This window comes from Taeniopygia guttata, chromosome 1A (assembly GCF_048771995.1).
Source record: "Taeniopygia guttata chromosome 1A, bTaeGut7.mat, whole genome shotgun sequence".
NCBI lineage: Eukaryota > Metazoa > Chordata > Aves > Passeriformes > Estrildidae > Taeniopygia > Taeniopygia guttata.
In genome coordinates, this window is record NC_133025.1 from 70419129 (window position 1) to 70443365 (window position 24237).

The 24237-nt window shown below is 45.8% G+C and overlaps 1 protein-coding gene across 4 annotated transcripts in view; it reads right to left on the bottom strand.

Annotated features, from left to right (window-relative positions):
- Positions 1–276: 276 nt before the first annotated feature.
- IQSEC3 (IQ motif and Sec7 domain ArfGEF 3) overlaps positions 277–24237 on the bottom strand; it is a 93769-nt gene continuing 69808 nt past the window's right edge. Inside the window, exons 5-15 of one of the 4 annotated variants that reach the window (XM_072923914.1) lie at positions 21628–21789; positions 11612–11734; positions 10799–10965; positions 8575–8714; positions 7670–7795; positions 6492–6591; positions 4254–4415; positions 3436–3528; positions 2951–2994; positions 2788–2867; positions 277–833 (exon numbers count right to left, since the gene is read on the bottom strand). In XM_072923914.1, coding sequence (XP_072780015.1) covers positions 2793–2867; positions 2951–2994; positions 3436–3528; positions 4254–4415; positions 6492–6591; positions 7670–7795; positions 8575–8714; positions 10799–10965; positions 11612–11734; positions 21628–21789 — 1192 coding nt within the window. In that variant the 3' untranslated portion in view covers positions 277–833; positions 2788–2792. Of the gene's footprint in view, positions 851–2787; positions 2868–2950; positions 2995–3435; positions 3529–4253; positions 4416–6491; positions 6592–7669; positions 7796–8574; positions 8715–10798; positions 10966–11611; positions 11735–21627; positions 21790–24237 lie in introns of all 4 variants that reach the window. The other 3 variants (XM_002193227.7, XM_030263649.4, XM_012569351.5) reach the window with 3 other exon arrangements.

The following is a 24237-nucleotide window of genomic DNA, read 5'->3' on the forward strand; positions in this document are numbered from 1 at the left end:
AATTTCAGGGTGGGTACAAACCTATGGCCAGATAAATGCAAGGCAGGAAAGGAAGCTGAGGAGTAGGAAATGGAAGACACGGTGCCTAGAAAGCAGCAGGTCATCAAGAGGAACAGGGCAGCAAAGTGCTACATGGGGACAACACGAGCACAGAAGCCAGCTGGGCTGGCAGGTTGTGAGGATGTTTGAGCATGTAGGTTGGCAGTTTCTAGAGATGGCTCCTCACAAATAGCATCATCTTGAGGGTAGACAAGGGTAAGAGTTAGGTCAGTTGGCTTTCTTTTTTTTTCTTTTGTTGTTGTTTTACTAAAAAATAAATCACAAACTAGATCTCTATAGGCAGAAAGGATCCCTGGGAGGTGGTGGGGAAGGGAAGCGAGGAAGTCTGTGCTGTTTGGTGCTGGTGGTATGGCTACACGAGGCTGCGTGAGCCACTGGAATACCTGCGCCTCTGAAGCAGCGAGCTGGGGGGGCAATACTGGTGGGGGTGGTTGTAGGGAGGGGGTGGAGGTGGCAGGGGGGGCTGATGGACCAGCTTCATGGGGGTCCCAGGGAGCCCACTGCCCACACCGCGCCAGGGGCTGGAGGTGCAGGCGTCGGAGGTGACGTAGCGTGTCAGAGTCTGGTTGAGGGCCGGCTCCATCCGAGCGAGGCACGGCTTGTCCAAGACAATGACTTTGACAATCTGCTGGCACTGTACAAGTGTCCCCGCCGAGGCGGGGTGCGAGGGCGCCAGGGCTGTCTCCAGCTGCTCCCGTGGCATGTTAAGACGCATGCTGGGCTGCATTCCACTCTCGGGCCCCAGGGCGGAGTTGTGCTGGTACGTTTGAAGCCTGTTGTGAATTGACACCTAGTTTAGAAACAGCCAAAGAAGCATTAAATGTTACAAGACTTTTCCCATCCGCTGCTCTGGCTGCCCTGAACCCCCACCACCAAACGACCTCACATGCATTCATCCCTCCCTCCCTCAAAAAACTAGAATAGACACGACCCTGGCTGCACAGTCCCGTCAGCAGCCCCTTTGTCCACATCCAGCCTGAGTGTCCCTGTCCTTCACATCAGGTCAAAGGCAGCAGAGCCGGCGTTCCCAAATGCAGTGCAACTTTGTCCCCAGCAAAAAAGAGAGGGGGACCAGACCACAAGGTTTCAGATAATCGAGGCTATATGTTTCAGCAAAATGATAGCAGCTGAATCTGAGATAGAGTGACAGAGAAACCCAAGCCTTTTCCAGTTCCCTGCCTTTCTAAGTAGGAAGGTACACCACCTGACTGGCTAATCTGTTTGCAAAGGAAAAAGTAGAAACCTGACACAGTCTAGCATAAGGCAGCTCCCTCTGATCCATTTGATGGTTTGTCAGTGAAAGGAAATGATTTTCAAAAAAAAAAAAAAAAAGAAACAAAAAATGCCCATCTATCTCATACAATGATAAAAGAAATTCACGATGAAATGGCAGCAGATTAGATAATCTCAGAGAAGTGGAAATGCTCCTCTACTGGCAGAGTAATACTCAGTCAGCTGAAAGCAGGTAGGGAAGCCAGCATCAAGATGCTTATAATGGAATCAAATAAGGGAGCTCACTGAGACCAGTCTGAAAAGGACGAGCTGGCCTGGACAGGAGGTCCCTAGCAGGAGAAGTGCAGCAGGGAAATAATGCTTCTCAAATGATGGATGAGGTTATAGTTCCTCCTGGCAAGGACATAGGCTGATGGAGACCCCAAACCAGAGCTAAGTTGCTGGCTTAAAACAGAATGTCAGTCAAGTGACAAGCCCTGGGGAGGAAACAAGTGCTCGCAGGTTGGCATGGCACTTCCAGCCAGGCAGGGTACAGGTGGGACAGTGGGGCTGCCCTGAGGGTCTGGCAGAGTCAGCAGCTGCACCAGTAACTGGGAAGGAGAAGCTGTGAAGTGACCAAGCTCCCCACCATGCTGGAACAAGGATGAGCTGTCTTTCCCTATCCAGACATGGAGGTTGCTCAGACTCACTGCACAGCAGGACATAATAGTGTGTCAGTATTTATTCAGGTGATGGAACATCCCACAGGAAAAACTGGTTGCTGGGCCATGAAGTGCCAATGACATTAGGATACATGGAAGCCATTCTACACGGGGAGACACTTCTCCCTACAGGAATAGGAAACTGGCTGGCAGAGACACCTTTCCCAGAAGGGGTATCTGCAGCGAATTAGGGCACTCTCCAGGGAAAAGAAGCAGCACCTACTCCCCACAGAGAAGCTGAATTCTTTAAGTAAATATATATTGACAAGAGGGGAAAGAACTACCCTGGAAAAGGAAAGGTTCAAGACAATGGAAATATTTCAGATAGAGAGAGAGTAGGAAGTAGTTGATAAGATTTTAGTGTGAAGATTGCATTTTCCTGTTTCCTCACAGGCAGTGAGAGTACGGGTATATGTGAAGAAACAGGCAACCTACTGGATGCTAGACATTCCTGCAGAGATAGATGTACACAGGACAGCCAAGCTCCCTCCCTAGGAAGGTGAAGCTCTAAGGAAAGTCTGGTGTACAAAGGCCATGCTTAATCCCCTTCAGCGGGATGGAGAGACAGAGCTGCAGAGATAGTGCAGGAAAGCTGGGCTGTGGGGAATTTGCATGTGATGCTGCATGGAGTTAGCATGTCAGGGAAGTCCTTGGTGGGGTTTTCAGTCTCCCCAGAAGCAGTGGGGTGGGTTAGTCTACAGCGTTTGGGAGCTTGGTCCGTGAAGGATGTTACAGTTATAGAAACGGATTGAAAATGCTTTGAAGTTTAGTTTGGATTTGAAAGTTGTATTACCCGTCCTAGCAGTAACTTTTAATTGTATCTCTGGAAATTGGTAAAATTGTCAGTCTGGCTGGGGAGGCATTGATTAAAACCTGAGAAAAGAAACAACAGAGAATGTGAGAAGTGCTGAAGTGAGAGAGAATTACTTACCTCAGCTGCTCTGCACTCTACTTACCTCCACTGTGCTGTCCGAGATCTTCTCCCCCAAATCCTTCTTGCCTTTGAAATAAAACAAAATATCTCACTCATGAGATCTGCCCCTCTAGTCAAGAGCTGGCCCTCATACTGTGGCCTGGAGACTTAAAGGGAGAGGTGCAAGGCCAATCCAGACCCTCTTGCAACCTGTTAGCTGCTTAGTGGGGTAAGTTTTATCAGTTCAGGGAAGAAAATCGGGCCAGGTTTTTCAGAAGTTACCCATGCTCTATCAGTAACAGCTCTTTACCAAGTATTACAGCTACACACTGGGTAATGAAACTTCAAGGGTTTTCCTAAGGTGTTTGAAGAACGTATATGCTCTCGTATTTCCACTATTAGGCCAAAGCTAAAGAGCACAAAACTGAACACTTCTTTATGCAGTTGTTCTCACAGAAACCAGTGAGAACCTATTTGCAAAGGCAGCAATTCTAGACCAAAGAAGTTGGGTGCTGGGTGTCTTTTTACCTGTTGGAGAGCCTTGCTTAGACTGCAGTTCCATCTGGGCTCCATTTGTCCTTAAGGAGAGATTTTTTGTCCCTTGCTGTTTCTCCAGTTCCCCTGCAAAACAGACATATGGAAATAAATGAGGGGAGGGATGGAAGGAAGGTCACCAGCATATTGAAGGAACAAAATGGGAAGTCAGCAAGGAGAATAAATGCAAGGAAATCACAAGTGAGTGTCAAGAAGGGAGAGAGGAACAGCAAAGGAAAACAGAAACTGGAGAGGATTTGATATGTGAAAAAACTTAGGTATCTCTATAGGACCTTCTACATATGACCTACATTTAAACAGCATTGGCTAGTGCTGCAGAGATGGGGACCACTGCAGCTGAGCTACTTTGCTCATCAGTCTGTACATGGAAAGGCTCCACGGACATCTTGTCTGTATGAGGCCATGGAGTGACAGACTGCTTGCCCTCAGGACAACTCTGTTAAAGGTACAAGATCTATCCCAGGTATTTACAGGTCATATTTGCATAGTCAAAGGAGTATGGGACAGAAAAGAATCTTCTGGGTGTGACAGTTTAACCTTCCCTATTCCAGGCTGCTGTATCTGCCTCCCTGTTCCATAAGCATCGTAAGTAGTTAAGTCCTTCAATTTTTCCTGCTGGCCAGTGGTCAGAGTGCTTCTCCATCCTGTCAGTGAACCCAGGAACATCCTGTGCAGACTTGTGCTGCTCATCCTCTTGGCCCCTCTTCCTGAAGACTTTCTTTATCCTTTTTGCCTTGTAGTCACATGCAGTGTGATGGCATTGGAATGTGAATTGTATGAGAGACCCTTACATTCAATTCGTATCTGTTCCAGTTCTGTCACTTCTGCTATTGACTCTTTCAGGTCTTCCACAAACTTCTGCATTTCCTCAGCACCCAGAGCACAGAAGTGTAGTACCTGTTTTTTCTCTGAGCCTGAAACTGGAGTCACCAGTGTAATGCCATGGGGGTAATCTGAAAAAAAAAAAAAGTGCCAACAAAATAAAGAACTGTTAGGCATTCTTGATGGAGTAGTTGGCTGTTTTGGTACATCTGAAGGACAGAGAGTTCTCAGCATGAGTCCAATGGAATTGCACACCCAGAGTTTGTCACACTGCCAACTGTGGGAACCTGCAGCACTGCAGCCCTCCAAGAGAACAGAAGGACCAAGCTGCAGCAGCAAGGCATGTGTCACCAGCACCACAGTGCTGCCAAAACCAGAGAACTCTAGCTCTTGGTTACTTCTAGTGCAACACTGGGCCTAGGAACCTGAGCACAGAGGTAAGATTGTAAAGCCTTTCTCAATCTTTGGAAGAATAAACAGTGTTTATGAGGCCAACTACACTTTTTCTCCTGTGGGAGATGCAGCAGGAGAGATTGTCTTCTGGGGTCAGAGCCATTGCATTCACAGTGGCAGGACTTGCCCCCAGACTCTCCTTTCATCTGCAGAGAACACAGGAGGGGTGTTGGCACAGTGTGGGTGGGGAGCTCATTGCACTCTGCAGAGAGAGTTGTAAAAGGAAAGATGTGTATTTGTAGGTCTCTGCTTAGTACTCCTCACAGGCAAAACACACAGGAATGTAAATGAAAGGCCATGCCCAGAGAGTGAAAATAAACAGCAAATGTTTTGAAGATCAGGTTTGTGTGCAGAGAGGTGATGATTGGAGATTCAGCCAACAAAATCAGGAGAACATTGGAATGCAGAGAACTTGCCACACTTTTGACTAGACTTCCTCTATAATTTGCTCAATGGCTGGTGGTTTCAATCCCTTTCCTCATTTTCTTTCACATTCCTCTAAATTTAATTTCTGTCTTCCCCTGTCCTGCTTTCCTTCCTTTATTAGCCTTCCTTATTAGGGGCAGCCTTCCTTTAATTGCCTTCCTCTATCAGTCTTTCCCAAACAAGCCAAAACCTTACCTGTTATTTTCACCCAGCCCTCTGGTCCCCCTGTTTGCATGCCAAGCTCTTTTCCTGCCCTGTGTCTCTCTCACCTGTTCAGATCACAAGATCTTGGTGACATTTTTTTTACTGTCTTAGCAGGGGATACACAAAAGGGCACCTTTGCCAGAAGATTTGGGCACTCCCAGGATAGTCATGCTACCCCTGAAAGCTGATTCCAGCTCTGATGGTGCCTCCTGGGGATGCTCAGGTATGAATGGCCCCTGAGTTCACAGGACATGGGAGCCTCTGCATGCTGCAGAGTAGGGTGTTGGGAGACTGACTCATGCTGCCAGTAGAGCAGGAATAGAAAAAGCTTAGTATAGCCACACTGCTGCTACATTTTGCCTTCCTTGCAGCATATTCTCCATGTGCTCACAATGGAGAGCGTTGTGATCCCAGGGGATTGTGCCCCTGATCCCAGGGGCATCAGCCATGCTTGCCTGGGACTGCTGTGCTGCTCCTCTGCCTGTGCCAGCAGGAAGCCTGCCTGTTTCTGGAACTCCTGCATGGCACAACCAGCCCCAGTCATGACACATCGTGGCTCTATTCCCAGACTATCAAGGTCAGGCTGACTAGGGCTGGCCTCCCGCCATGTTTTGGTGGATGCTGTTCCAAGGGCTCTGCCTGTGCCTTGGGAAGCTCTCAGCACAGCATGGCACTGTGCAGGGAGGTGGCAGCAGCACTCTGTCAGGATCAAAGGCAGCAGTGGGGGTTGTGACTTTGGGCATGAGGGGAGAGGGGCTAAAGCTGGCAGCAGCAGTTCTGTCAACAAGATTCTGCACCAACAGTTGGCTTCTGGGAGATCAGTAGGATGTATATGGGGATTGCTTCCCTCAGTCTTCACCACTGGTGGTGTCCCTGCCACCATAACAAGCCAGATCCTTCAATGAGGCCCTTCTGCAGATGCTCAGACCTAGGAGGGGTATCAGGAGCTTCTTCTCATCACAGTATATCTAAAGAGTCATCTCCTTGGCACAAGTCTCAGTTTTCTCTCCTCCACTTTTAACTCTGACAGAATCTCTCTCCTAATGCAAAGTCACACATGCCCCTCCCTCCTTCTCCTTTTCCCTGCCAAACCCCTCCAGGAAACCCAGGAGCAGTGGACTTACACTCATTCTCAAAGAGATGGAACTGCATCCCTAGCAGGCCAACTGACTTGCAAAATGTGTATGTTGAGGAGCTTTTCTTCTTCGGGCAAAGCTTGAGGATCTGTTGGAGGGAGAGAAGCAACATTGGTGCTGGGAAACAGTGAGGCAAGAACGATGCAAATTGCTCAAAGCAAAAAAAGTTCTGTTAAATGTACATGGGAGCAATGTTTGTTGAATGACTGGCTCTTTGCTGGAGAGCTGCCTGGAATGCTGCACTTGTAACAACACTTCTGGAATCCTGTAGGCATCTCCCTGGGCTCACTCAGCTCTCTCCCAGAGGTGCTTGATTACCACATCTTGACTTTGAAAGGGTTATTCTCTTCACCAAGGAACAGATCAAAAGGCAAAGGGAAGCCTGTTATAAATACCTTAGAGCTGGGAGCAAGAATGTATGAGAATGCTGTGCTGCCCCTGTACCTCAGCACTAGTTCTTGTGGACCTGGTTTATCCCATGGAGTAGAGGGATAGCAAGGGGCAGACACTCTCCTCAGGTTGATAACTGTGCAAATGGCTGCAGAGGAATAGCTGGGTAAAGCTCTTTTATCCTCTCCTTCTGCAAAAGGGTTTGGGTTTAGCCTTGCATCTACTGCCACCACAGTTTTACTTCACCATTAAATTCAGCAAACTTCCATTTTGTTTGGCCTCCTTCCAGTCTCAGTGTAACTGCTCTCCTGTACCTGCATAATTCCATTGCTGGAGCAGGACACTTTCAGAAATACTGTACACATTTGGTCTGGTAAGTACTATGTAGTCTGCTACATCCTTTTCCACGTTAGGAGGCAGTGATTTTAAAGTGTCTGGCAGGAAAGATTTAAAGGGCATGAGAGGGCTCTGTCTACTGTAGTACAAACAAAGAAATGAACCTCCCTTTCATGAAATGAACCACCCTGCTGGCAAAGGCATGAGAGAGAGCAATAACATTGCTTGGATGGCTGTGGGATGTGACAGTTTGTTTTTTCAAGGGTTTACTGTAGGTTTTTAACAGTGAAGGGTACAGAGCTGTGTCTCACAATGTTGATGAACTGGGAGCTGTCCTTAGAACAGAGGAAAAATGGATGTTGTGAACTGGTTTCAGATGTCCTTACAGAAACCAGGGCAGGTTTTATTACTGCAGTGCCTAATTGCCAAAGCACACTCACCACCAGCAGGTCATTGAAGAGGAAGACTTCCCTTTGGTGAGCTGCCTGCTTCTGCACTTTGTTCACATCAGTCACTTCAAACAGGCGGCTGCAGCACACCAGCCGGCGGTGGGGCACCGACAGGACCTGCAGAGAGCACACAGGGGCATGCAGGGGCTGAAGGAGGGGCCACTGTGGGTCTCCCCCAACTCAGACTGCACAACCCTGGCCAGTGACACAATTCCATCCCCTCTGCCCAGACAAATCACCTCCTCACCACTGCTCCTTGCCATCAATTTTCCTGTTAGTGCAGTAACAGAGAAAGCCTTTGCCACCTTCTTGCTCACATATCCTCTCTCTGGCTTCCAATCCTTGGGTCACTGCTCGTCCTTTCTCACCCCACTGGACATCTGCAGGTTTTCTGAGCTTTGAGAAATCATCCTGCTTTATTTTGGATAAAGAGTATGTATGTTCTTGCCCTACAGATTGGTTACTGCCAAATAAGATGTCTCTACTTTGGGGGTCTCTTAATCCCAACAATTTTTAGGGAACTCATTAGAGACAGACAGGTAAAATTATTTTCTATCACTTTGCCTTTCCCTTTCTACACCCTTAAAATGCCTGAAAGTTTGAAACACTGCAGACCTATCAGTTGAGCCAGCCAGGACATGCAGTAAAATTCATGGGCAGACAATTACAGCACTAGATACTATAAACTCTGGCCAAGGAGATGCCTCAAAATTAGGAAAGAATGAGATAGCAGAAAATAAAGAGTTTGGAGAAAAAGGAGTACATCTGTAGAGACAAGCAAGGAAAGTATTACACAAAAGAAGAAAGGCATAGAGGAAAAACACAGGAAAGAGGGCAGGGAGAGAGGTGGGGGGCAGAGGGGCTGACTGAGTGCCAGCAGGTTTATGGATGCTCACCGTTTTCATTCCAACTATGGACTTCTCCACTTTAGTGACATAAGTTACATGGTCCTCATTAGATTTTAGCTCTTTCTGCTGGATCCTCTCATAGATCCCCACCACCAGCTCCCGAGGGATGTCAGCACCGTCGTCCACCCCTGCCAAACACAGAAAATGTTGGGCAGGCCAGCCAGAGAGAAGACAAGGGAAGAACCAGTGGTCCCTGGCAGGTCACTACTGCCTCTGCACTGTGCAGTGCTGGGAAGGCTGAAGGGGAATAGCAATACTTCACTGTAGGCTGTCTTCTTTGTTTCTCTAATGCATCTAATGCACCAGCAGGAGAGACTGACATCTCTAAGGCCAATGCAGTGGATTTCATCATTCCATTGCTCTGCATGGTGGCTCCTTTCCATATGTTTCCTAAGGTTTTATAGCCACGATTTCACATTCATATATCTTGGGCCACTCAGCAGTAACCCCTGCATTGATTCTGTATCATCAGAAGTGCTATATGTGGAGAAGGCTTATGATGGGATTCAGCAGCTCTTCCTGCCAAGGCAAGCATCATCTCTCCTTGTCTGCTTGGTGGCCTCCACCATTTTCCTCTGTGTTGTCTCCTAGGAATAATACTTTCCTGCTATTCTGTTTGTGGTATTTCTGCCTTGACCCTGCCCCTTTCCTCTTTTACATCTCCTTAGATAATTCTCCATATTTTGCTGTCTGACCATTCAGAGGCTGGCAGAAATGTTTTTTTTTTTTCACCCTTCCCTGAGCAAAACACTGAAAACCAAGTTTCCAGTCCTTCCTCCAAACTGAATTCCTCCAGTCATTTTATATTGATTTTCTCTGCATTCCCTCCAGCTCCCTGGTCTGAGATGTACTATCCTGAGTTATGCAGGTGAGGACCTGCTGAGAAATGGAAAGGCATTGAGATGTTCTGCTCCCTTACCTACATCCTTGCAAATGTATCCCAAATAACATTTCAAACACAGGCTGCTGAAGCTGCTGGCCTGTAGGTGAGTCTGGATTGAACTGTCTCTCCTTTTCTGTGATAGGGTGACATTCACTTGCTCTAATGAGTTGTGGTGTGTTGCACAAGGGAGGTGAGTGACCTTCATGCTAATTTAATTAATTGTGGTGTGAACTGACAGTTTTAAGGGAACTCTTAGTGTAAGTTAACATTAAAAAAACACCCCTCTTTTGTTAGTGCTATCAATTGTAATACTAAAGGGGGTGATGGCAGGTAGCAGACCCATTCAGTATCTGTGGAATTAACTTGAAAGAGGGCCTCGGTGTCACATTATACCAGTCTGAATTGGGTGACAAATTGTGGAAGGTGTGGGAGGCTGAGATGACACTTTCTGAACAGCAATCAAGACAAAGAAACAAGCCAAAGGAACCCAGTAAAGTGCAAAATCTTCAGAAAAGACAGGAATTTATGCTGGAAAAATGTTGGGGGAGCTTTATATGAATTGCAGATGTGCGGTAAGAGAAACTTGGAAAATGGCTGACCTAGGATGACCTAGGAATGAATATGGCTGGGAAATTAGACAATAATTTGTCTAGACATGATGTCAAAAAGGCCAAACAATACTGAGCTGAGTTAGTAGATCTGAAAATAAGAACAAGGCGGTAGCTCTATATATGAGTATGTTGTGACCACATCTGAAAAAGTGATTTTAACAAGATATTACCAGGATGGAAAGGACTTGAAAATAGAAGAAAATTGATTTGGGGAACTGATGTATTAGAAATTGCAAAGAAGTAATGTATTCATGAACTCTGTCACGCCTACAGTTACTCTAAGTAATTGCAGGCAATTAAGAAGGGGAAGATTTAGCCTGAATAAAAGGAAAATGTGTTCATATATTCAAAGCAGCAAGTAGGGCTTGTTTAGCACAACCCAGCAGGGTCAAAGAAGGATGGAGGTGAACAATAAGAAAATGTAATACAATGGACTGTTTCCAAGCAATGAGATATCTTAAAAGATGAAGCCATCTCTCAAAGGAAAATGATTGGTTTCTGAGAAGGCTGGATGGCTTTCTGCAGAAAACAAAGTTAATTAGAATTTCCCTTCCCCAGCAGCCTAGAAGGTATCTCAAAGGGCTTTCCATTTCTGGCTCACAGGGAAGCAGCACAAGACCTGGAGAAAGACAGTTCCACTAGGTTTTTCCTGCCTTCATCTAGGCAAAATTTAGAAAAGCAAGTGGGCAAAAACGGAAAATCAAGGCAGAATCCTCACCTCTCAGATTGCGAATGAAGTCCTCCAGCATCATCTTCCTGTCAGGCTTGATGTTGGGGCTGTACATGTCTGTGTTGAGGAGGATGATTGCAAAGGCCAAGATGAAGATGGTGTCCGGGTTGTGAAACTGCTGGACTACATCTGGGTTACACATGCAGTACCTCTGGCTGCAGCAGGAGGGATGCACACACTTAGCAAGGAACATGGGAGGAGGCCTCTGCTCCAGCTTGGCAATGGCTTTATCACAAGCAGATCATATTCCTTTCACTCCACCTCTTACACATAAGAGAAGGAACCCACTGCTCTCTGAAGGCAAATTTCCCCACCAATGGCTGAAGTAGGCCACAGAAACTTCAGCCTTCCTGTTCTCAGGAACCAAAAAGGCAGTGAGACTGGAGTGTACTCCTCAGAGTGTGTCAGTACATAAGTGTAATACAGGGGGGGTTTGCTCCAGCCTGCCTTGCTAAGCATTCCTTTGGATGCACCAAGGGAGAACCAAGCAGCCCTGCAAACCCCTCTGCTTCTCTTCCTGTGAGTCACCAATGAACAGGGAATGCCTTGCTGGAAGCCACATCAGGACTGGCCTCACTCTGGCCCCTGGAACCCTTCATGCCACCGAACATCTGACAAGGCCACAGCTGTGACTCAGCAGTGGCACAGGGGACACCATCCTTCAGGAGCCCCTCCATGATGCCCCGTTGGAAGGGAAGTCTGTGGGCATTTTCTCCATGACTGCTGTTCTTTTGCCTTGGGTGCCTTGTGTTCCCTGCTTCCCCTGGCTGCACACTGGGGCTGCAGGGCTCCTTCTCTTACCTGAAAGCCTCGATGAGCCGCTCCACCTTCTGCGCCTCCCCCTGTACACGGATGTGGGCCTGGAATTTCCGCAGGGCTTCGTCCAGCTCCATGCCTGAGAAGTCCATCTCGTCCACCACACAGCTGTGAGAGGGGGACACAGCCTTCATTAGAACATGCTCTGCTGGATGATGCCAGGCAGGCTCCTCCACTGTGGTACTGAGGCCCAGTCCCCAAGGGAAATACCATGGGAGGGGCCCTGAGGCATCACTATGACTTCCTGGATTCTGCTTACCATGGGCAGTGATTTCACTCAAGTGACTCCTGCATTCTACAGCTGGTGAGCAATTCTTGTGCCATACTATATATTTATATATATGTGTGTGTATATTTATATGTCGCCGTTGAGGCAGGATGGGAATGAAAGAACTCCAGTTCAGAAGGCTAGATGACGTGAACACTAACTACTTTATTTCAAATACATCACTCTCTTATAGAGAGCATCGCACAGACTAATTTCATTGGTCTTAAAACATATCACACCATTGGTGTGCAGTGAATGACACACAGTGGCAGAACATATCTATAAACAATGTGAACAACAAGAGAGATAGAGAATTATTTACATTCCTTTGCAACTCTTTCCCAGGTTCTAGCTTGGTTAAAAACTCTCCTTTCTATCTGACTGAACTGAGAATACCCATATTTATACACCGTCATAGATACATATCACACCACAGACAGCATCTACATTCACATGTGCATATACAAAGTATGGGGATATATATATATATATATATATATATATATATATATATATATATATGTGTGTGTGTGTATTGATACTTACCTGTATCTACATAGATATATAGACATCTGCACTGACATAGGTATTTAGACACTTGTATCAATATCAGTAGGACCAGAATCAGCTCAGAGAAAATAAGAAATGGAAGCTGTTGTATGGAAATAGCATGTAACATTATCTGCTCATCTGGTGTCACTTTTCATTTCAGCGTGATTCACTGCCCACTGGAACTTCATGGCCAATTTAGATACCCAAAGAATACCCCAAGATATGTCTCTTATTTCCCACTAAAGCATTCTCATCTTATAAAGGCCCTGTTGTTAGTCTCCAAAACCTACCACTACAGTACTTGCTCTCTGTATTAGCCAAATAATCTACTTGTTCTCATTCCTACTGCATGATGCTTCAGTCACTTGTAATGACAACATCTTTCTCATGTGGCTTCAGCAAATTCTGTTAGCATATTCCTACCTTTTGTGCTCAGGTCATTACTGCAAGCATTAATCAAAAGAAACCCCTGTTCATAATGTCCCTTAGGCCCAATTTTCTATTTCAGCAGAGTATGTAGGCACTAATGTCTGTATCAGCCAATTTGATCCTCTGTTTATGATTCCTCTGCTAATTTCTCTCTCTTCCACTCTCAACAAAAATTTCTCATGTCCAAAGCTTTGCTGAAGTCTAGATTTATCCTCTGCACGTCCCCTGTCTACAAAACTTGTTATTCTAAAAAAGACAGACATTGAATTAGTCTATTTTCCACCGGCTTTGGCATTATTCTTTCCCAAAAATAAATTTTCAAAACTGAAATACTGTCTGACAGAGGAAGAAAATCATAGGTGCCAAAACCCCACCTTCCTTAAATACAAAGTTACTAATTTGCTAATGGGATCGCCTTGACATTAGAAGTGCATTAAAAATTCAAGAGCTTCATATTTTCTGCTGCTTTTTACCTTGGATGCTACTTCTATTAGCCCCTTAACCCCTTTATTGAATTCTTTGTATTGTGTTTGGGTTGCTTTGTCATGTGATAAAGGATAAACTGATCCCTAATTTAGGGTTATTAGGGAGGAAATTTTCCCACCAGACAGGTTGTCTGGGATTTTATGAGGAGTGGTATAGGGAAAAAAAAGAGGGGGAGGGCATTAGCTCTCTTCTGGATCCTTCTGTTTCCTAGGATTATTAGGAAATTTTTGCCAAAGAAACCTCTACTAATAAAGGGATATGCTGTTACCCGTTTCTTCTTTTCTGAGATAAACTGGGGCTGTGTCTGTTGGTCGCTTCTAAGTGCTGCAGTTAGCTGTGGGTTGTTGGAAAGTGGTTTGTGAACTAAGCTGTTGAGTGCCATGATTTTTATTCTAGCCTTGCTAGAATAAAAAGCTGTTGCACAATTCCTCAAATGGGTGAGAGACAGAGTTCAAATGCTCAGAAACATCTCTGCATTCCTCCATTGCCTTATTGATTCAGGAGTTATCACCATTTAACTGAAATGACAGCCACAGAATAATTTACCAAGAGCTCTGACTGAACATAAAGTGCTTTGTATCTTCTGAGGTTGGACTTGTTACAACCTCAGCTAGGAATTGTGGGCTCTTTCTCTGCATAAAGTCCATATAATCGAAATTCAGAAAGAAATAGGGAGCAAGGGAAGAGAATCAAAAGGACTGCTCTCATAGGAAATCTTCTATGAAATATTTTTTTATCTGTCCAAAAGGGTGGACTGCAGAAACATTTGGTAATAAGAAAAACTTCCTTCACTGCATCTTTCCTTTTTTATTTTTATTTTTCTTGTACTTATACTCAGTCCCTTGGGTTAACATCAAGGCATTCTGCTGCTTGGAATTTATCATTGATAGTAAAAAGTTTTCCTCTTGTTACTCGTTATTGTGTTCACAGCTGCAACCACCTCTTCACTTGGGCTTTTGTTATTATTTTTTAATCCTTTCCAGTGTGCAAGCATTTCTCAGCACTGACCCCGGTGATTTTGCTGCTATTGTTTGCTTCCAGACATGTGAACACTGAGTCATTGCATATCCCAGGGACACCCGCTAAGGTCACCCTAGTAGCCCCAATCCACCAGCATTATATCATCTATCTTTTGCTTACTCCTTCCCTCTCTGATCAGTCTTTCACCCTCCACACAGGCTGCCCTAAAATACCCTCCACTTTGTACAAATCTCAAGTAATAAAGTCAATGCCCTTAATACAGAAAGCATCGAGCCTTCATTAGGACAAGTAGGACAAGGCAGCTGTTCATAGCTCTTTTCAAACTCAAACAGGCATTGCTACTTGACTTATGCTTGGATTCTCCTATGAGAGTTTCTCTCACAGACTGACTGATGCAGGTTTACTTTGTAAATTCTAAGTCCTGTGAGTCTCTTCCGTTTGTCTCTCAGTCCAAAGAACAGTGTCCCTTGTCCTGCTTACTAAGAAAAGTTGACCAGGCAGAAAGGACAGGTTAGAATGAATTCTTGATTTGAGCAAAGTCAGCCTGTGCTTGGATTTGATTTATCTGACAAATCCTGTGCCAAAGGTATGAAGAGCGGCTCCTGGAGGAGCCATCAGGTACCAAGCTGCTATTTCTGCCGTTAGGCAGAAAGAAAGATGGATCAGACTTGTCTGTTACTTTTGTGTGCAAATTTGACACAGCAAAGTCCATTCAAAGAGCCAAACAGCCTTGTGCTATGGGTCTGACATGTTCCTCCTCCTCTTCTAGACAGCTGGAAGTTTTGCAGCCTTCCTTGACTTCAGATTCCTGGCTCGCATTAACTTTCCAAATGCACTCTGGTAACTGTGTCAGACACCCCCTGAAATACAGCACAACTTTTCTTTGTGAAACCAGACCAAGGAGGTCTTTTCTTTCCAAGCTAGAGACCATGGAAGCTGACAAAGGATATGAGAGAGGGTGGCTCCCTGCATCCAAGAATAAACCAAAAACTTACGTGCACATGCCAAAACCAGTGCTGAGTTCATCCTCCCACAAACAGCTGGACACCCATGAGATGCCTATTCCAGGAGGCTTGAGAGATTATGATACAGGGACACAGTAATCACCTTATAAAATCTCATGTTCCAACTCCTTCCTGCCCATGAGCTTACAACAAGCCACACAAATTGAACTCACAGTGCATCCAGAGATTCATTTAGTCCCCTCTCTGCAAGGATATGACTTTGGATATTTGGATCGTATTGTTGGAGCCAGCAGGAAAAACTCTGGCTCCCTGTCTCACGAAAAAGGACGTGGGGGTAGAGGAATCTTTGGCCACCTGTGTGCATGGGGAGTTTGATCTGTGCTGAGGCATCTCACAACAACAAGCAGAGAATTCCACACCAGGTTCCAAGACGAAAGAGTGGGCTCCTAGCTGTTGTCTCTGTTGTAGCCTCCTAGGCTACAGGGAAAAGATCCCCCTAAAAGTGGGTGGACATAATGGCAGAAGAGCTGCGAGGATTTAGCACAGGGCTAAGCATGGCGAAAGAGTCTGTGGCAAAAGGGTTCAGTGAAGACAGGAAGCAGCTGTACCATGTGGGGCTGGGATCTGCTCACCCAAGTGTAATGACCTATTTTCCAGCTTTTCCACTCAGGTGACAATGCAGCAGGAGCTGGGATGCAACTAAAAGCATCTGTAATGAACCTGCAGCCTTCCACTCAGGGAGGGAGCAAGGGGGGAGGCAGCCAGGTGGAAAGTTTAAAATCACAAGGCACAAAGATATTAATGAAAACCATCCCTTTTCTCAGCCTCCCTGATTCTACAAGCTTTCTGAAGGTGAATCAGGATTTGCGAGAATTGTAGAAGAGCTCAGTTCCCTGGAAGGAGACTGTCCTGAACGTGCAAACTGAACAGAAAGAAAAGTTAGGAGGACTCCCCAATTCCATGCACCAGTGGGCATAGGTGTGTGTCCCAATCCTGCCCTCCCCATCCTCTTGGGAAGGACAGTCTCTACAATGGAGACCACTGCCCACACTAGTCTTCCCTTTCTGGAGAATGCTACAGGATTGGTGTATTGCCTATTTTTCCCCCGGGCTGTCATGCCTACTCACCCTCCCATGGTTGTTGGTAGCTTACATGGCTACTTACTTGGGAATCTGTTCCTTCCTGGGTTTCTCTGGGTACTAGGCAGACTCAAGTTGCACATTCAGCCTGTACAGGCCTGGCATGGGAAGGCTGTTCTTCCTCACATTTGGTGTGTGCTGCAGCCTTGCTTGCAGCTGGAGGTCAGAACTGCCTAACACATTCTCCCTGCTGTCCTGCTTCCATCCCATCCTTATCTAATGCTCCTGGTCAAACCCTCCTGTGATGAAAGTCCCCTACTGAGTGGGGACTGGAGAATGCTCTGTAGCATTCTCAGTAAGAAGGGGAAAGAAGGCTAGTTTGGGTTAACCTGACAAGTCCATTCTGTCTGTCCAAGAGGAACCTAAGCCTTCTCTAAGAGGCAGTCCCTTTGCTGGGGTCCCAGCTCTGCATGTACCAAGAGCAGCTTTTCTCTCCCTGACTTTCCACGACAGAGGGAGAAGACAACACAGGCTTGACAGACAGGAGACCTGTTCAACCCCAGGGAGAGTCTCTCCAACAACAACTTCTACTCTTAACACCAACCAGACCCCAGCTCAACACAATGTCTCCTCTGCTGGAATCTCTGCCCATTTCTCCTCTGACAACAAGTGGACCAGGACAGCCACATCTGCACTTCCAAATCCCACAAGCTGAACAAAACCCATCCAGTATCAGCACAGCTGACTCCATTCATTAAATCACTCACATTATCTTGTTCATGGATGAACTATGAATGGAAGTAATTCCTGAGTCAGGAACAGGTGGAGGTGAAGAATGGACTAAAGTGAAGGAAAGTATGAACAAAGGAGAACAAAAGCAACAAATAAACACAGAATTAAGAAAGGATGCAAGAATGATGATGTGTCATATTAAAACTATGTGTTAATGTCTTGGGCCTGACTTTTTCAAAGAAACAGAATTATTTTTCTGCAGTAACTTGACAAACAGATTTGATTAAAACTGCTCAGTACCACACGGGTCCTTTAATGGGTCAGGCTACCTCTCTCCAGCTGTATTCCCTGGACTGGTAGACATTGAAACCCTGGGGCAGGTCTCCAGTGATTCCCTCTCGCTGGCTGCAGGACAGCCAGTAGAAGGAGATTCTTGGATCTTACTGGATCTTCTTAGATTCTTCTGGATGCTGATCACAGTGAATGGTTATTTTGTAAGATGCTTAAAATAGGTTACAAGTGGGATTTACGCCCTGCAACACAAAATGCCTAAAAGCTGCAATCCAGACTAAACTAGCACACCGAGAAAAACAACACTCTTGAGGGCCCCCTCTCTCTCCATCGACAAAAGGAATTCATAAATTTCTAGAAGACACTTGTTGCTGTCGAGGCAGGACGGGAGTGAATAGACTTGACTCAGAAGGCTGTGAGAGTGAGACTCCGGTTTATTCAAAATACACTGCTCTTTTATACAGAGCTTCGTGAGGACCAACTCCATTGGTCCTGAAGTGAAAACAAGCCACAGCATTGGTGCAGAGTGCTTGATGCACAGTGATAGAACTTAACTATAAACAGTGTGAAAAACAAGAGAGATAAAGAATTATTTACATTCTTCTCCAGCTCTTTCCCAGCTTTTTGCCTGGCTAGAATCTCTCAGTTTCTTTCTTTGACTGAATCTGAGACCCACAGACACTAAACTTGGTGGTGGCCAACAACAAGTGAGATAAATCCTAGTTTTAAAGACTGAAGCCTTTTCTATACAAGAAAATTACATACTGCATCTTCCTAAAGAGACAGGCCTGAGTGGTTCAGTTATCAATGTGTGTGTGTCAATTATAGTCAGAAACTGTTGAAAATCTCCTGCTCTCTCTGTTATTCCTCTGGCTAGCATGTAGAACTGCTTGTGAATTATCCAGGCACCCTTTTTGAGTTCCAAGAAAATCAGTTAAAGGTTGAAAGATAAGAGCAGGAAGATGGAAGTGAGATTATAATTTCAGAGCATTTAGGTGCTGGGCATGAAGGTGTGGGAAGGCAAAATAGACCACCAAAGTGCTCAATGCTCATAAAATGCTTACCTCACTTAAACCCCTTCCCTTTTATATAAAAGGCTATGCAACCATCATAGCAGTTCTCTGGAGTTTTACATTTACTGGTACCAGTAAAGTGGGATCATCTGCACAGTGCCAAATGCCACTCTGCACCCCTGAGCTCTGCTGTTTGACAGCAGGAACAGGCTTCACGGTCAGCCAGCACAGCTTCAGTATCTGCAGAAGCCAAGAGAACTCTGCAGTGTTATGTCTGGACATTACAGCTGAGTCTGGAGTTTGTAACCTGGGCAGCTCTTCCCTGCCTCAAATGCACAAGGGAGGCTGACACTTTTTCAAATGTTTCAAAAGCTGTCCTATTATTTATTCATGCAGCTGAGTTAATTCAACCTGGATGCAATAGAAACATTGCTTACAATACACAATTGCAACATAAGTTTTCACATCAAGCAAAAGCTAAACTAACACAGCAAGTAGCATCAATAATTTAAATTGCTTTTGGGCGGTAGAGGAGGCTCCAGGTCAGTTTTGGGATGTGAAAGAGCACAGACATCTCTGCCTGAATACATTTGACCTCAGCAGGACTAAGTGCCTGTTCTTCTTCTGCCCATTTGGGCCACAAAAATGACTGTGGTATTGGGCAAATCATGCAAAAGCTACTGTATGAACTCTCCTGTCTGCTGCATGCTCTCCAGGGAATATCATGTACCTTAACATTACTAAGTGTGTGTGGATGTGGGGACAGCAAGACAGCCCTTGCAGAGTCTATTCTCCCAACCTGTGTCAGTGTTTCTGAGCTAGTTTGATGGGAATTGGATGGGGAATGAGAACCAGGCAAGGTCTTAGACAGTTCTAAAATGCCAAAAGATCTTTGATCTGCCTCTTGCTCCCATAGAAACAGCTTGTAAGTTGTGACCAGCCCTTAGATACAGTGCACTGGAAATGCCAGCACACTAGACTACACTGCCAGCCCTCTTTTTCCTGCAGCATGGACAGGAAAAATATCCAGGATTATAATTCTGGGCCATGATTTCTCCTTTCAATACCTTATTTCCATGCATGGTACACTGCTGGGTGTGCAGCCATTGCCCATCCAGCTCTCACAAGCGGCTGATGAAAAATTTGCTTGCAAAACCCACCAACTATGCTCAAGCATACCCCCAAGCAGTGAACTGGCACAGGAAGAAAGTACCTTCAAATGACACAGCTACAACCAGCTGAATGTTCATGGGGTTTTTTTCCTGTTTTAGAATATTCTACATATATTTTAAGTCCACTTTTATCTTTGCCTTTATGGAAGACGAATCAGGCGTTCATTGTGAAGAGGGGATGGCAGCACAGATTGTTAGTGCAAGCATATCATGTTGCCTGGTGAGATCAGACACAGGCTGGAACCCTGAACTCAGACCCAGTTGTTTGATACATGCTCAAGGACACACAGTCCCTGCCCAAGATGTACACACATGTACACACAGCCTCAATATCTCAGTCCCCATCTTTGAGCCTTGTTTTCTACAGATGTTAATAGGATGGGCAAGGTCACTCCTTCACTGACTATTTGGAGTGTTACCATGAGAGGAGCAGTGGAAACTTCTAATAATGAGCATGATGGAGTAGGGCCACCTGCTCCAATGGCCCACATGCCTCATGCAGAAACATGACAGGCAACCCCAGTGTAGAAGCTCCTGGGCACTGAGTCTGGGAGGCTGACACCAGGCTTTGCAATAGGCACTGTTCCCAGGAGCTGCTGGCACTGAGTTTGTAGTCCCACGTGAGGCAGAGGAACATGGTCATTTGCAGGGATGATGCCAAATTTACAATTACAGGAAAGTGTCAGCCTACTGTTGTTGCAATATTTCCATGTGCGTGCAGAGGCTAGGTTTGGACTTGAGCAGATTATCTGTGAGGGGAAGCAGCCCACAAAATGCTTACTGGAGAAAAAGAGGCAATTACTTTTAATTGCAGTTCTCAGTGTGAAGAGACTGGACAGCACATGTGTCTTGCTGCTGGACAAATCAATACTGCTACAGTATATTAACAAAAGAGATGGCCCAAAGGTCAGGTAGGTACCTGCAGTAATAAGAAGCAGCAATTGAAGCTGGAATTAATTTTAAAATCTAGGCCTAGATTTGAGTCTTGAACTTTGGCATCCTCCAGTCTTTCTCTGGAGTAGAAGTGGTATATGGATGGCATTTGGAGCTTCTTTATGGTTTAGTCCAAGAGAAACCACTGGAAAATTCAAGGGAAATAGAGAACATTTTGGAGAATGGGAGAATGTAATAAAAGACCCAGTGCAAAAGACTTCCAGCCTAATGAAAACAGATCTCACTAAGAGCTGTGCTTTTGCATAATAAAAGAAAGATGCAGCTGAGTGCTGGTCATGCCTTGAAATGGGTCTCTGAGTGAACTTGACTTGAAAGAGGGGAGATGTGCAGGCTGAGAGATGCGTGGCTTGTGACCAGGAGAGGCTCACAGTGAGAGAATTGAAGGTAAAAATCCAGCAAAGGCAGCTACTGAACAGAAGGAAACCTCAGATTTTGTTATGAAAAGGGGCAGTTCAGCTTGTTGGAGATTTTGGAGTGAGGATGTTCCTCAGCGCTCCATGGCTGCTGTGGCAACGACAAGCCCTTAGTAGCATGTTTTCATACGCAGGAGTCATCATCACAAACGGGACCTTGTAATTATCCTCATAATGCGGTTGGACAAACTTGAAGAGCCACCAATTTCCAACATGGACAGAAAGAGAACTGAGTATGTAGCCAGCATTCACTTCTCCCTGCTGGTCTCACAGGAAGAAGCAGATATTTTTCCTCCTCTGTCTCTCTTAGTACTTCCCAGAAGGCATCAGAAGTACTTTATATGGATGGGATGAGATGTCAGCCAAAGAGTTTCCCAGCCCCCAAAACAGCCAGCATCACTTGTTCTGCCACCTGACAGCACTGAGCTCCTGCGAGGTGAACTCAGGCCTCCTGAGGAAGGACTGAAATGAAAGAATTGATGATATGAAGGGTGACACACATAGCTGAGAAATGTGTTGAGGGATGCCGGATAGGGAGCGGCAATGGTGGAGTTCCTAAAGAATGGGGGCGAAGGGGCATGGAGTACTTGAGGGTGCAGCCAGGGGCAGAGTGGGCTGGAAACTCCTTTAGAGTGGAGGAGGAGGGGAAAAGATTTCCATACTTACTCCAGAACATCTCTGTTGAACTGCTTCTTGCTGTTGCCCAGGAATTCCCCAATCATCTGGCGGCTGAGGCCTTTCCGCTGCAGCAGAAAGTGTGCCACCCCAATGGGGGTGTCTGGGATGAAGCCTCGGGAGATCAGGAACTGGATCCCTTTGTCTGGGTTTCTGGAAGGGAAGGACAGAGACATGGTGAGTTTGCATGAGCTCTTGGAGGCATTGTTGCCTCTGGCTCACCCCATGACTTGCATCAATACAGCCCTTGCTATGTGCTTGGGCTCCGATGCCTTCATGTGTGTGTCAAGAACAGGACCGATTTGGGTTAGGAAAAGTGACTTGCTGTGTGCCCCTCTAGCTGCTGCTGAGGACAAAAAGATGTCATAGGACCTGCTGTGTCACTTGCAGCACCTGCTGTCACCTGGTAACCACAAGTGGCATCCCACTGCCACAATGAATCCTACTGCATTGTACCACGCCTCATTAGTGACTTTTCTGCCATGTCTGCTGCAGAGTCAGAGGCTCTTCCCTCTGTGAAGAAACTTAGGAGACATCGCTGCCATGGTCTATGGGCAAACGAGGCTCAAGGCTCCAAGGGGCATAACCAAAAGTGGACACTTTTTCTGTTAAACAAATAATTTTGTTTTTCATACATTTTCAACTTTCATTATAGAGTGTTACATTTTTACCTTCCTCACCTGAGCTTGATGTTGGCTGCCTAAACAGAAATCCCACACTCAGATTTGTTTATCTCTGCTCTACTTCCCCCACCCTTAGCTGTGTTTTAGTTCCCATCTGTATTGATTCATGCCCTCAGGCAAAAATCTTTGTGTGTGAGAGAAGGCACCCAGAGAATGCTTTGTCAGAAGAAGGGAGGGAGCAGTGTGCAGCTCCCAGACAGAGGGCTTTTCTCCCTCTATGGCTGTGAGCATCTCTCTGAGAACAGGTCTGGTGCTGAGTGGGCCTGACTGCCTAGCTGTGGGAGTGATTTTCTGCTTCTTAATGTGCCTGTGCCTGCACACACAGCTCGTGCAGAAGCAGAGTGGTTTGGGTTGGGAGTGACCTTTAAAGGCCATCTACTCCAACCCTCCTGCAGTGAGTGGGGACATTTTCAACTAGATAAGGTTGCTCAGAGAACCCTCCAACCTGATATTGTATATCTCCAGGGATGTGGCATCCACCACCTCTCTGGGCAACCTGTACCAGTGTTTCACCACCTTCATTGTAAAAATCTTCTTCCTTACATCTATCTAAACTGGTCCTCCTTCAGTTTAACAGCATTACCCCAGGTTCTATTGCCAGAGGCCCTGATAAAACATCTGTCCCCATCTTTCGGTCCTGGTTTATAAGCCCCTGTGTATCCCGAGAGTGGCTGTGAGCCTATGTGGTGCCTGTCTCACAACTCAGACAAGAAGAAACAGTATATGTGTATTGTGCAGGAAGTTTTCCTCCTCTATTTCAGCCTGCCCCACTGAAGGGTCTCTGTCATGATGCACTGTGCTGAGGTGACTCACTGCAATGGCAGGAAGATTGCCACATTTCTTTGGTTCTCTGAGCTGGTGAGTGGAGAGAGGTAAAAGGGTGACTTCATTGAATGATGTCATCCTTCCATCATTAATCCAAATTCAGGGTTCTTTGTCAAGGCTCAAGGAGTGAATTTGCTCAGACAGTCTCCTGGCATGAGAAAAGAATAGGATGAGATTTCAGAGCACGTGAATGCATGATATGCACAGGCACAGACTGTGACATTGTCAGGTGGTGAAGTATGTGGGTGAGCAACATATGTCTAGCTATAAGGGGAGCTGCATTCAGCAGAATGACCTGCTCCTTACAGGGGCCTCACGGACATGTAAAAAGTAGATGGGCTTGAAATAGTTCTGCTTACTCTGTAATGTCAAAAGAAAATATCCTGGGCAGTGTGGCATCGCTGGGCAAAGGGCTGCAAGAACAATCAGCCCATTAAATTTATACATAGGAGAGGTGCAAGATCTGATACTGAAAACCCCAGGCCTTCTTCAGGGAGAAGTAACAATGCACCTTCTTTATTATCACACAGACCTACTGGTTCACCACTGAAGGGTACAGGTACAGTTCCCTGCTAAGTGCAAAAGTGGTAAGGTTGAGACACAAGTCAAACTAAGCACCAAGAGATTCATAAAATGCACATCCACCTGCATACTTTGGTATTTGGCAGGGGACAATATGGTGTTCACAACACGAGGATGAACGCAGTTACACCTGTGTGACTCCAAAGTCACTGGACTGACTTTGGATCCACTCCAGAGGAGTTGAGAGTTTAATATGGCCAGAAAAAATGCACACACTAGCATGGATGTGCAGATTTCAGTAGAGATGGTACACACAATGCCATCTAAGGATGCAGGATAAAACAGTCCAGGTGTGACAGCCCTCCTGCACTGTCTAGACTATAAGTCAAAAATTCTTTCACTAACAGCAGCCTTTCATCAGTTTTTCCCAGAATTCAATTTGTTCTGCACAGAATCCTGATAGCAATACAGTATCTCTGCCACTGAATACCTGCAGATGTATCCCATGTAGTGCAGCATGCAGCTTTTATCCAGAGGTGCAGCAGACAATTCCACTCCTCTCTCTCCTGAG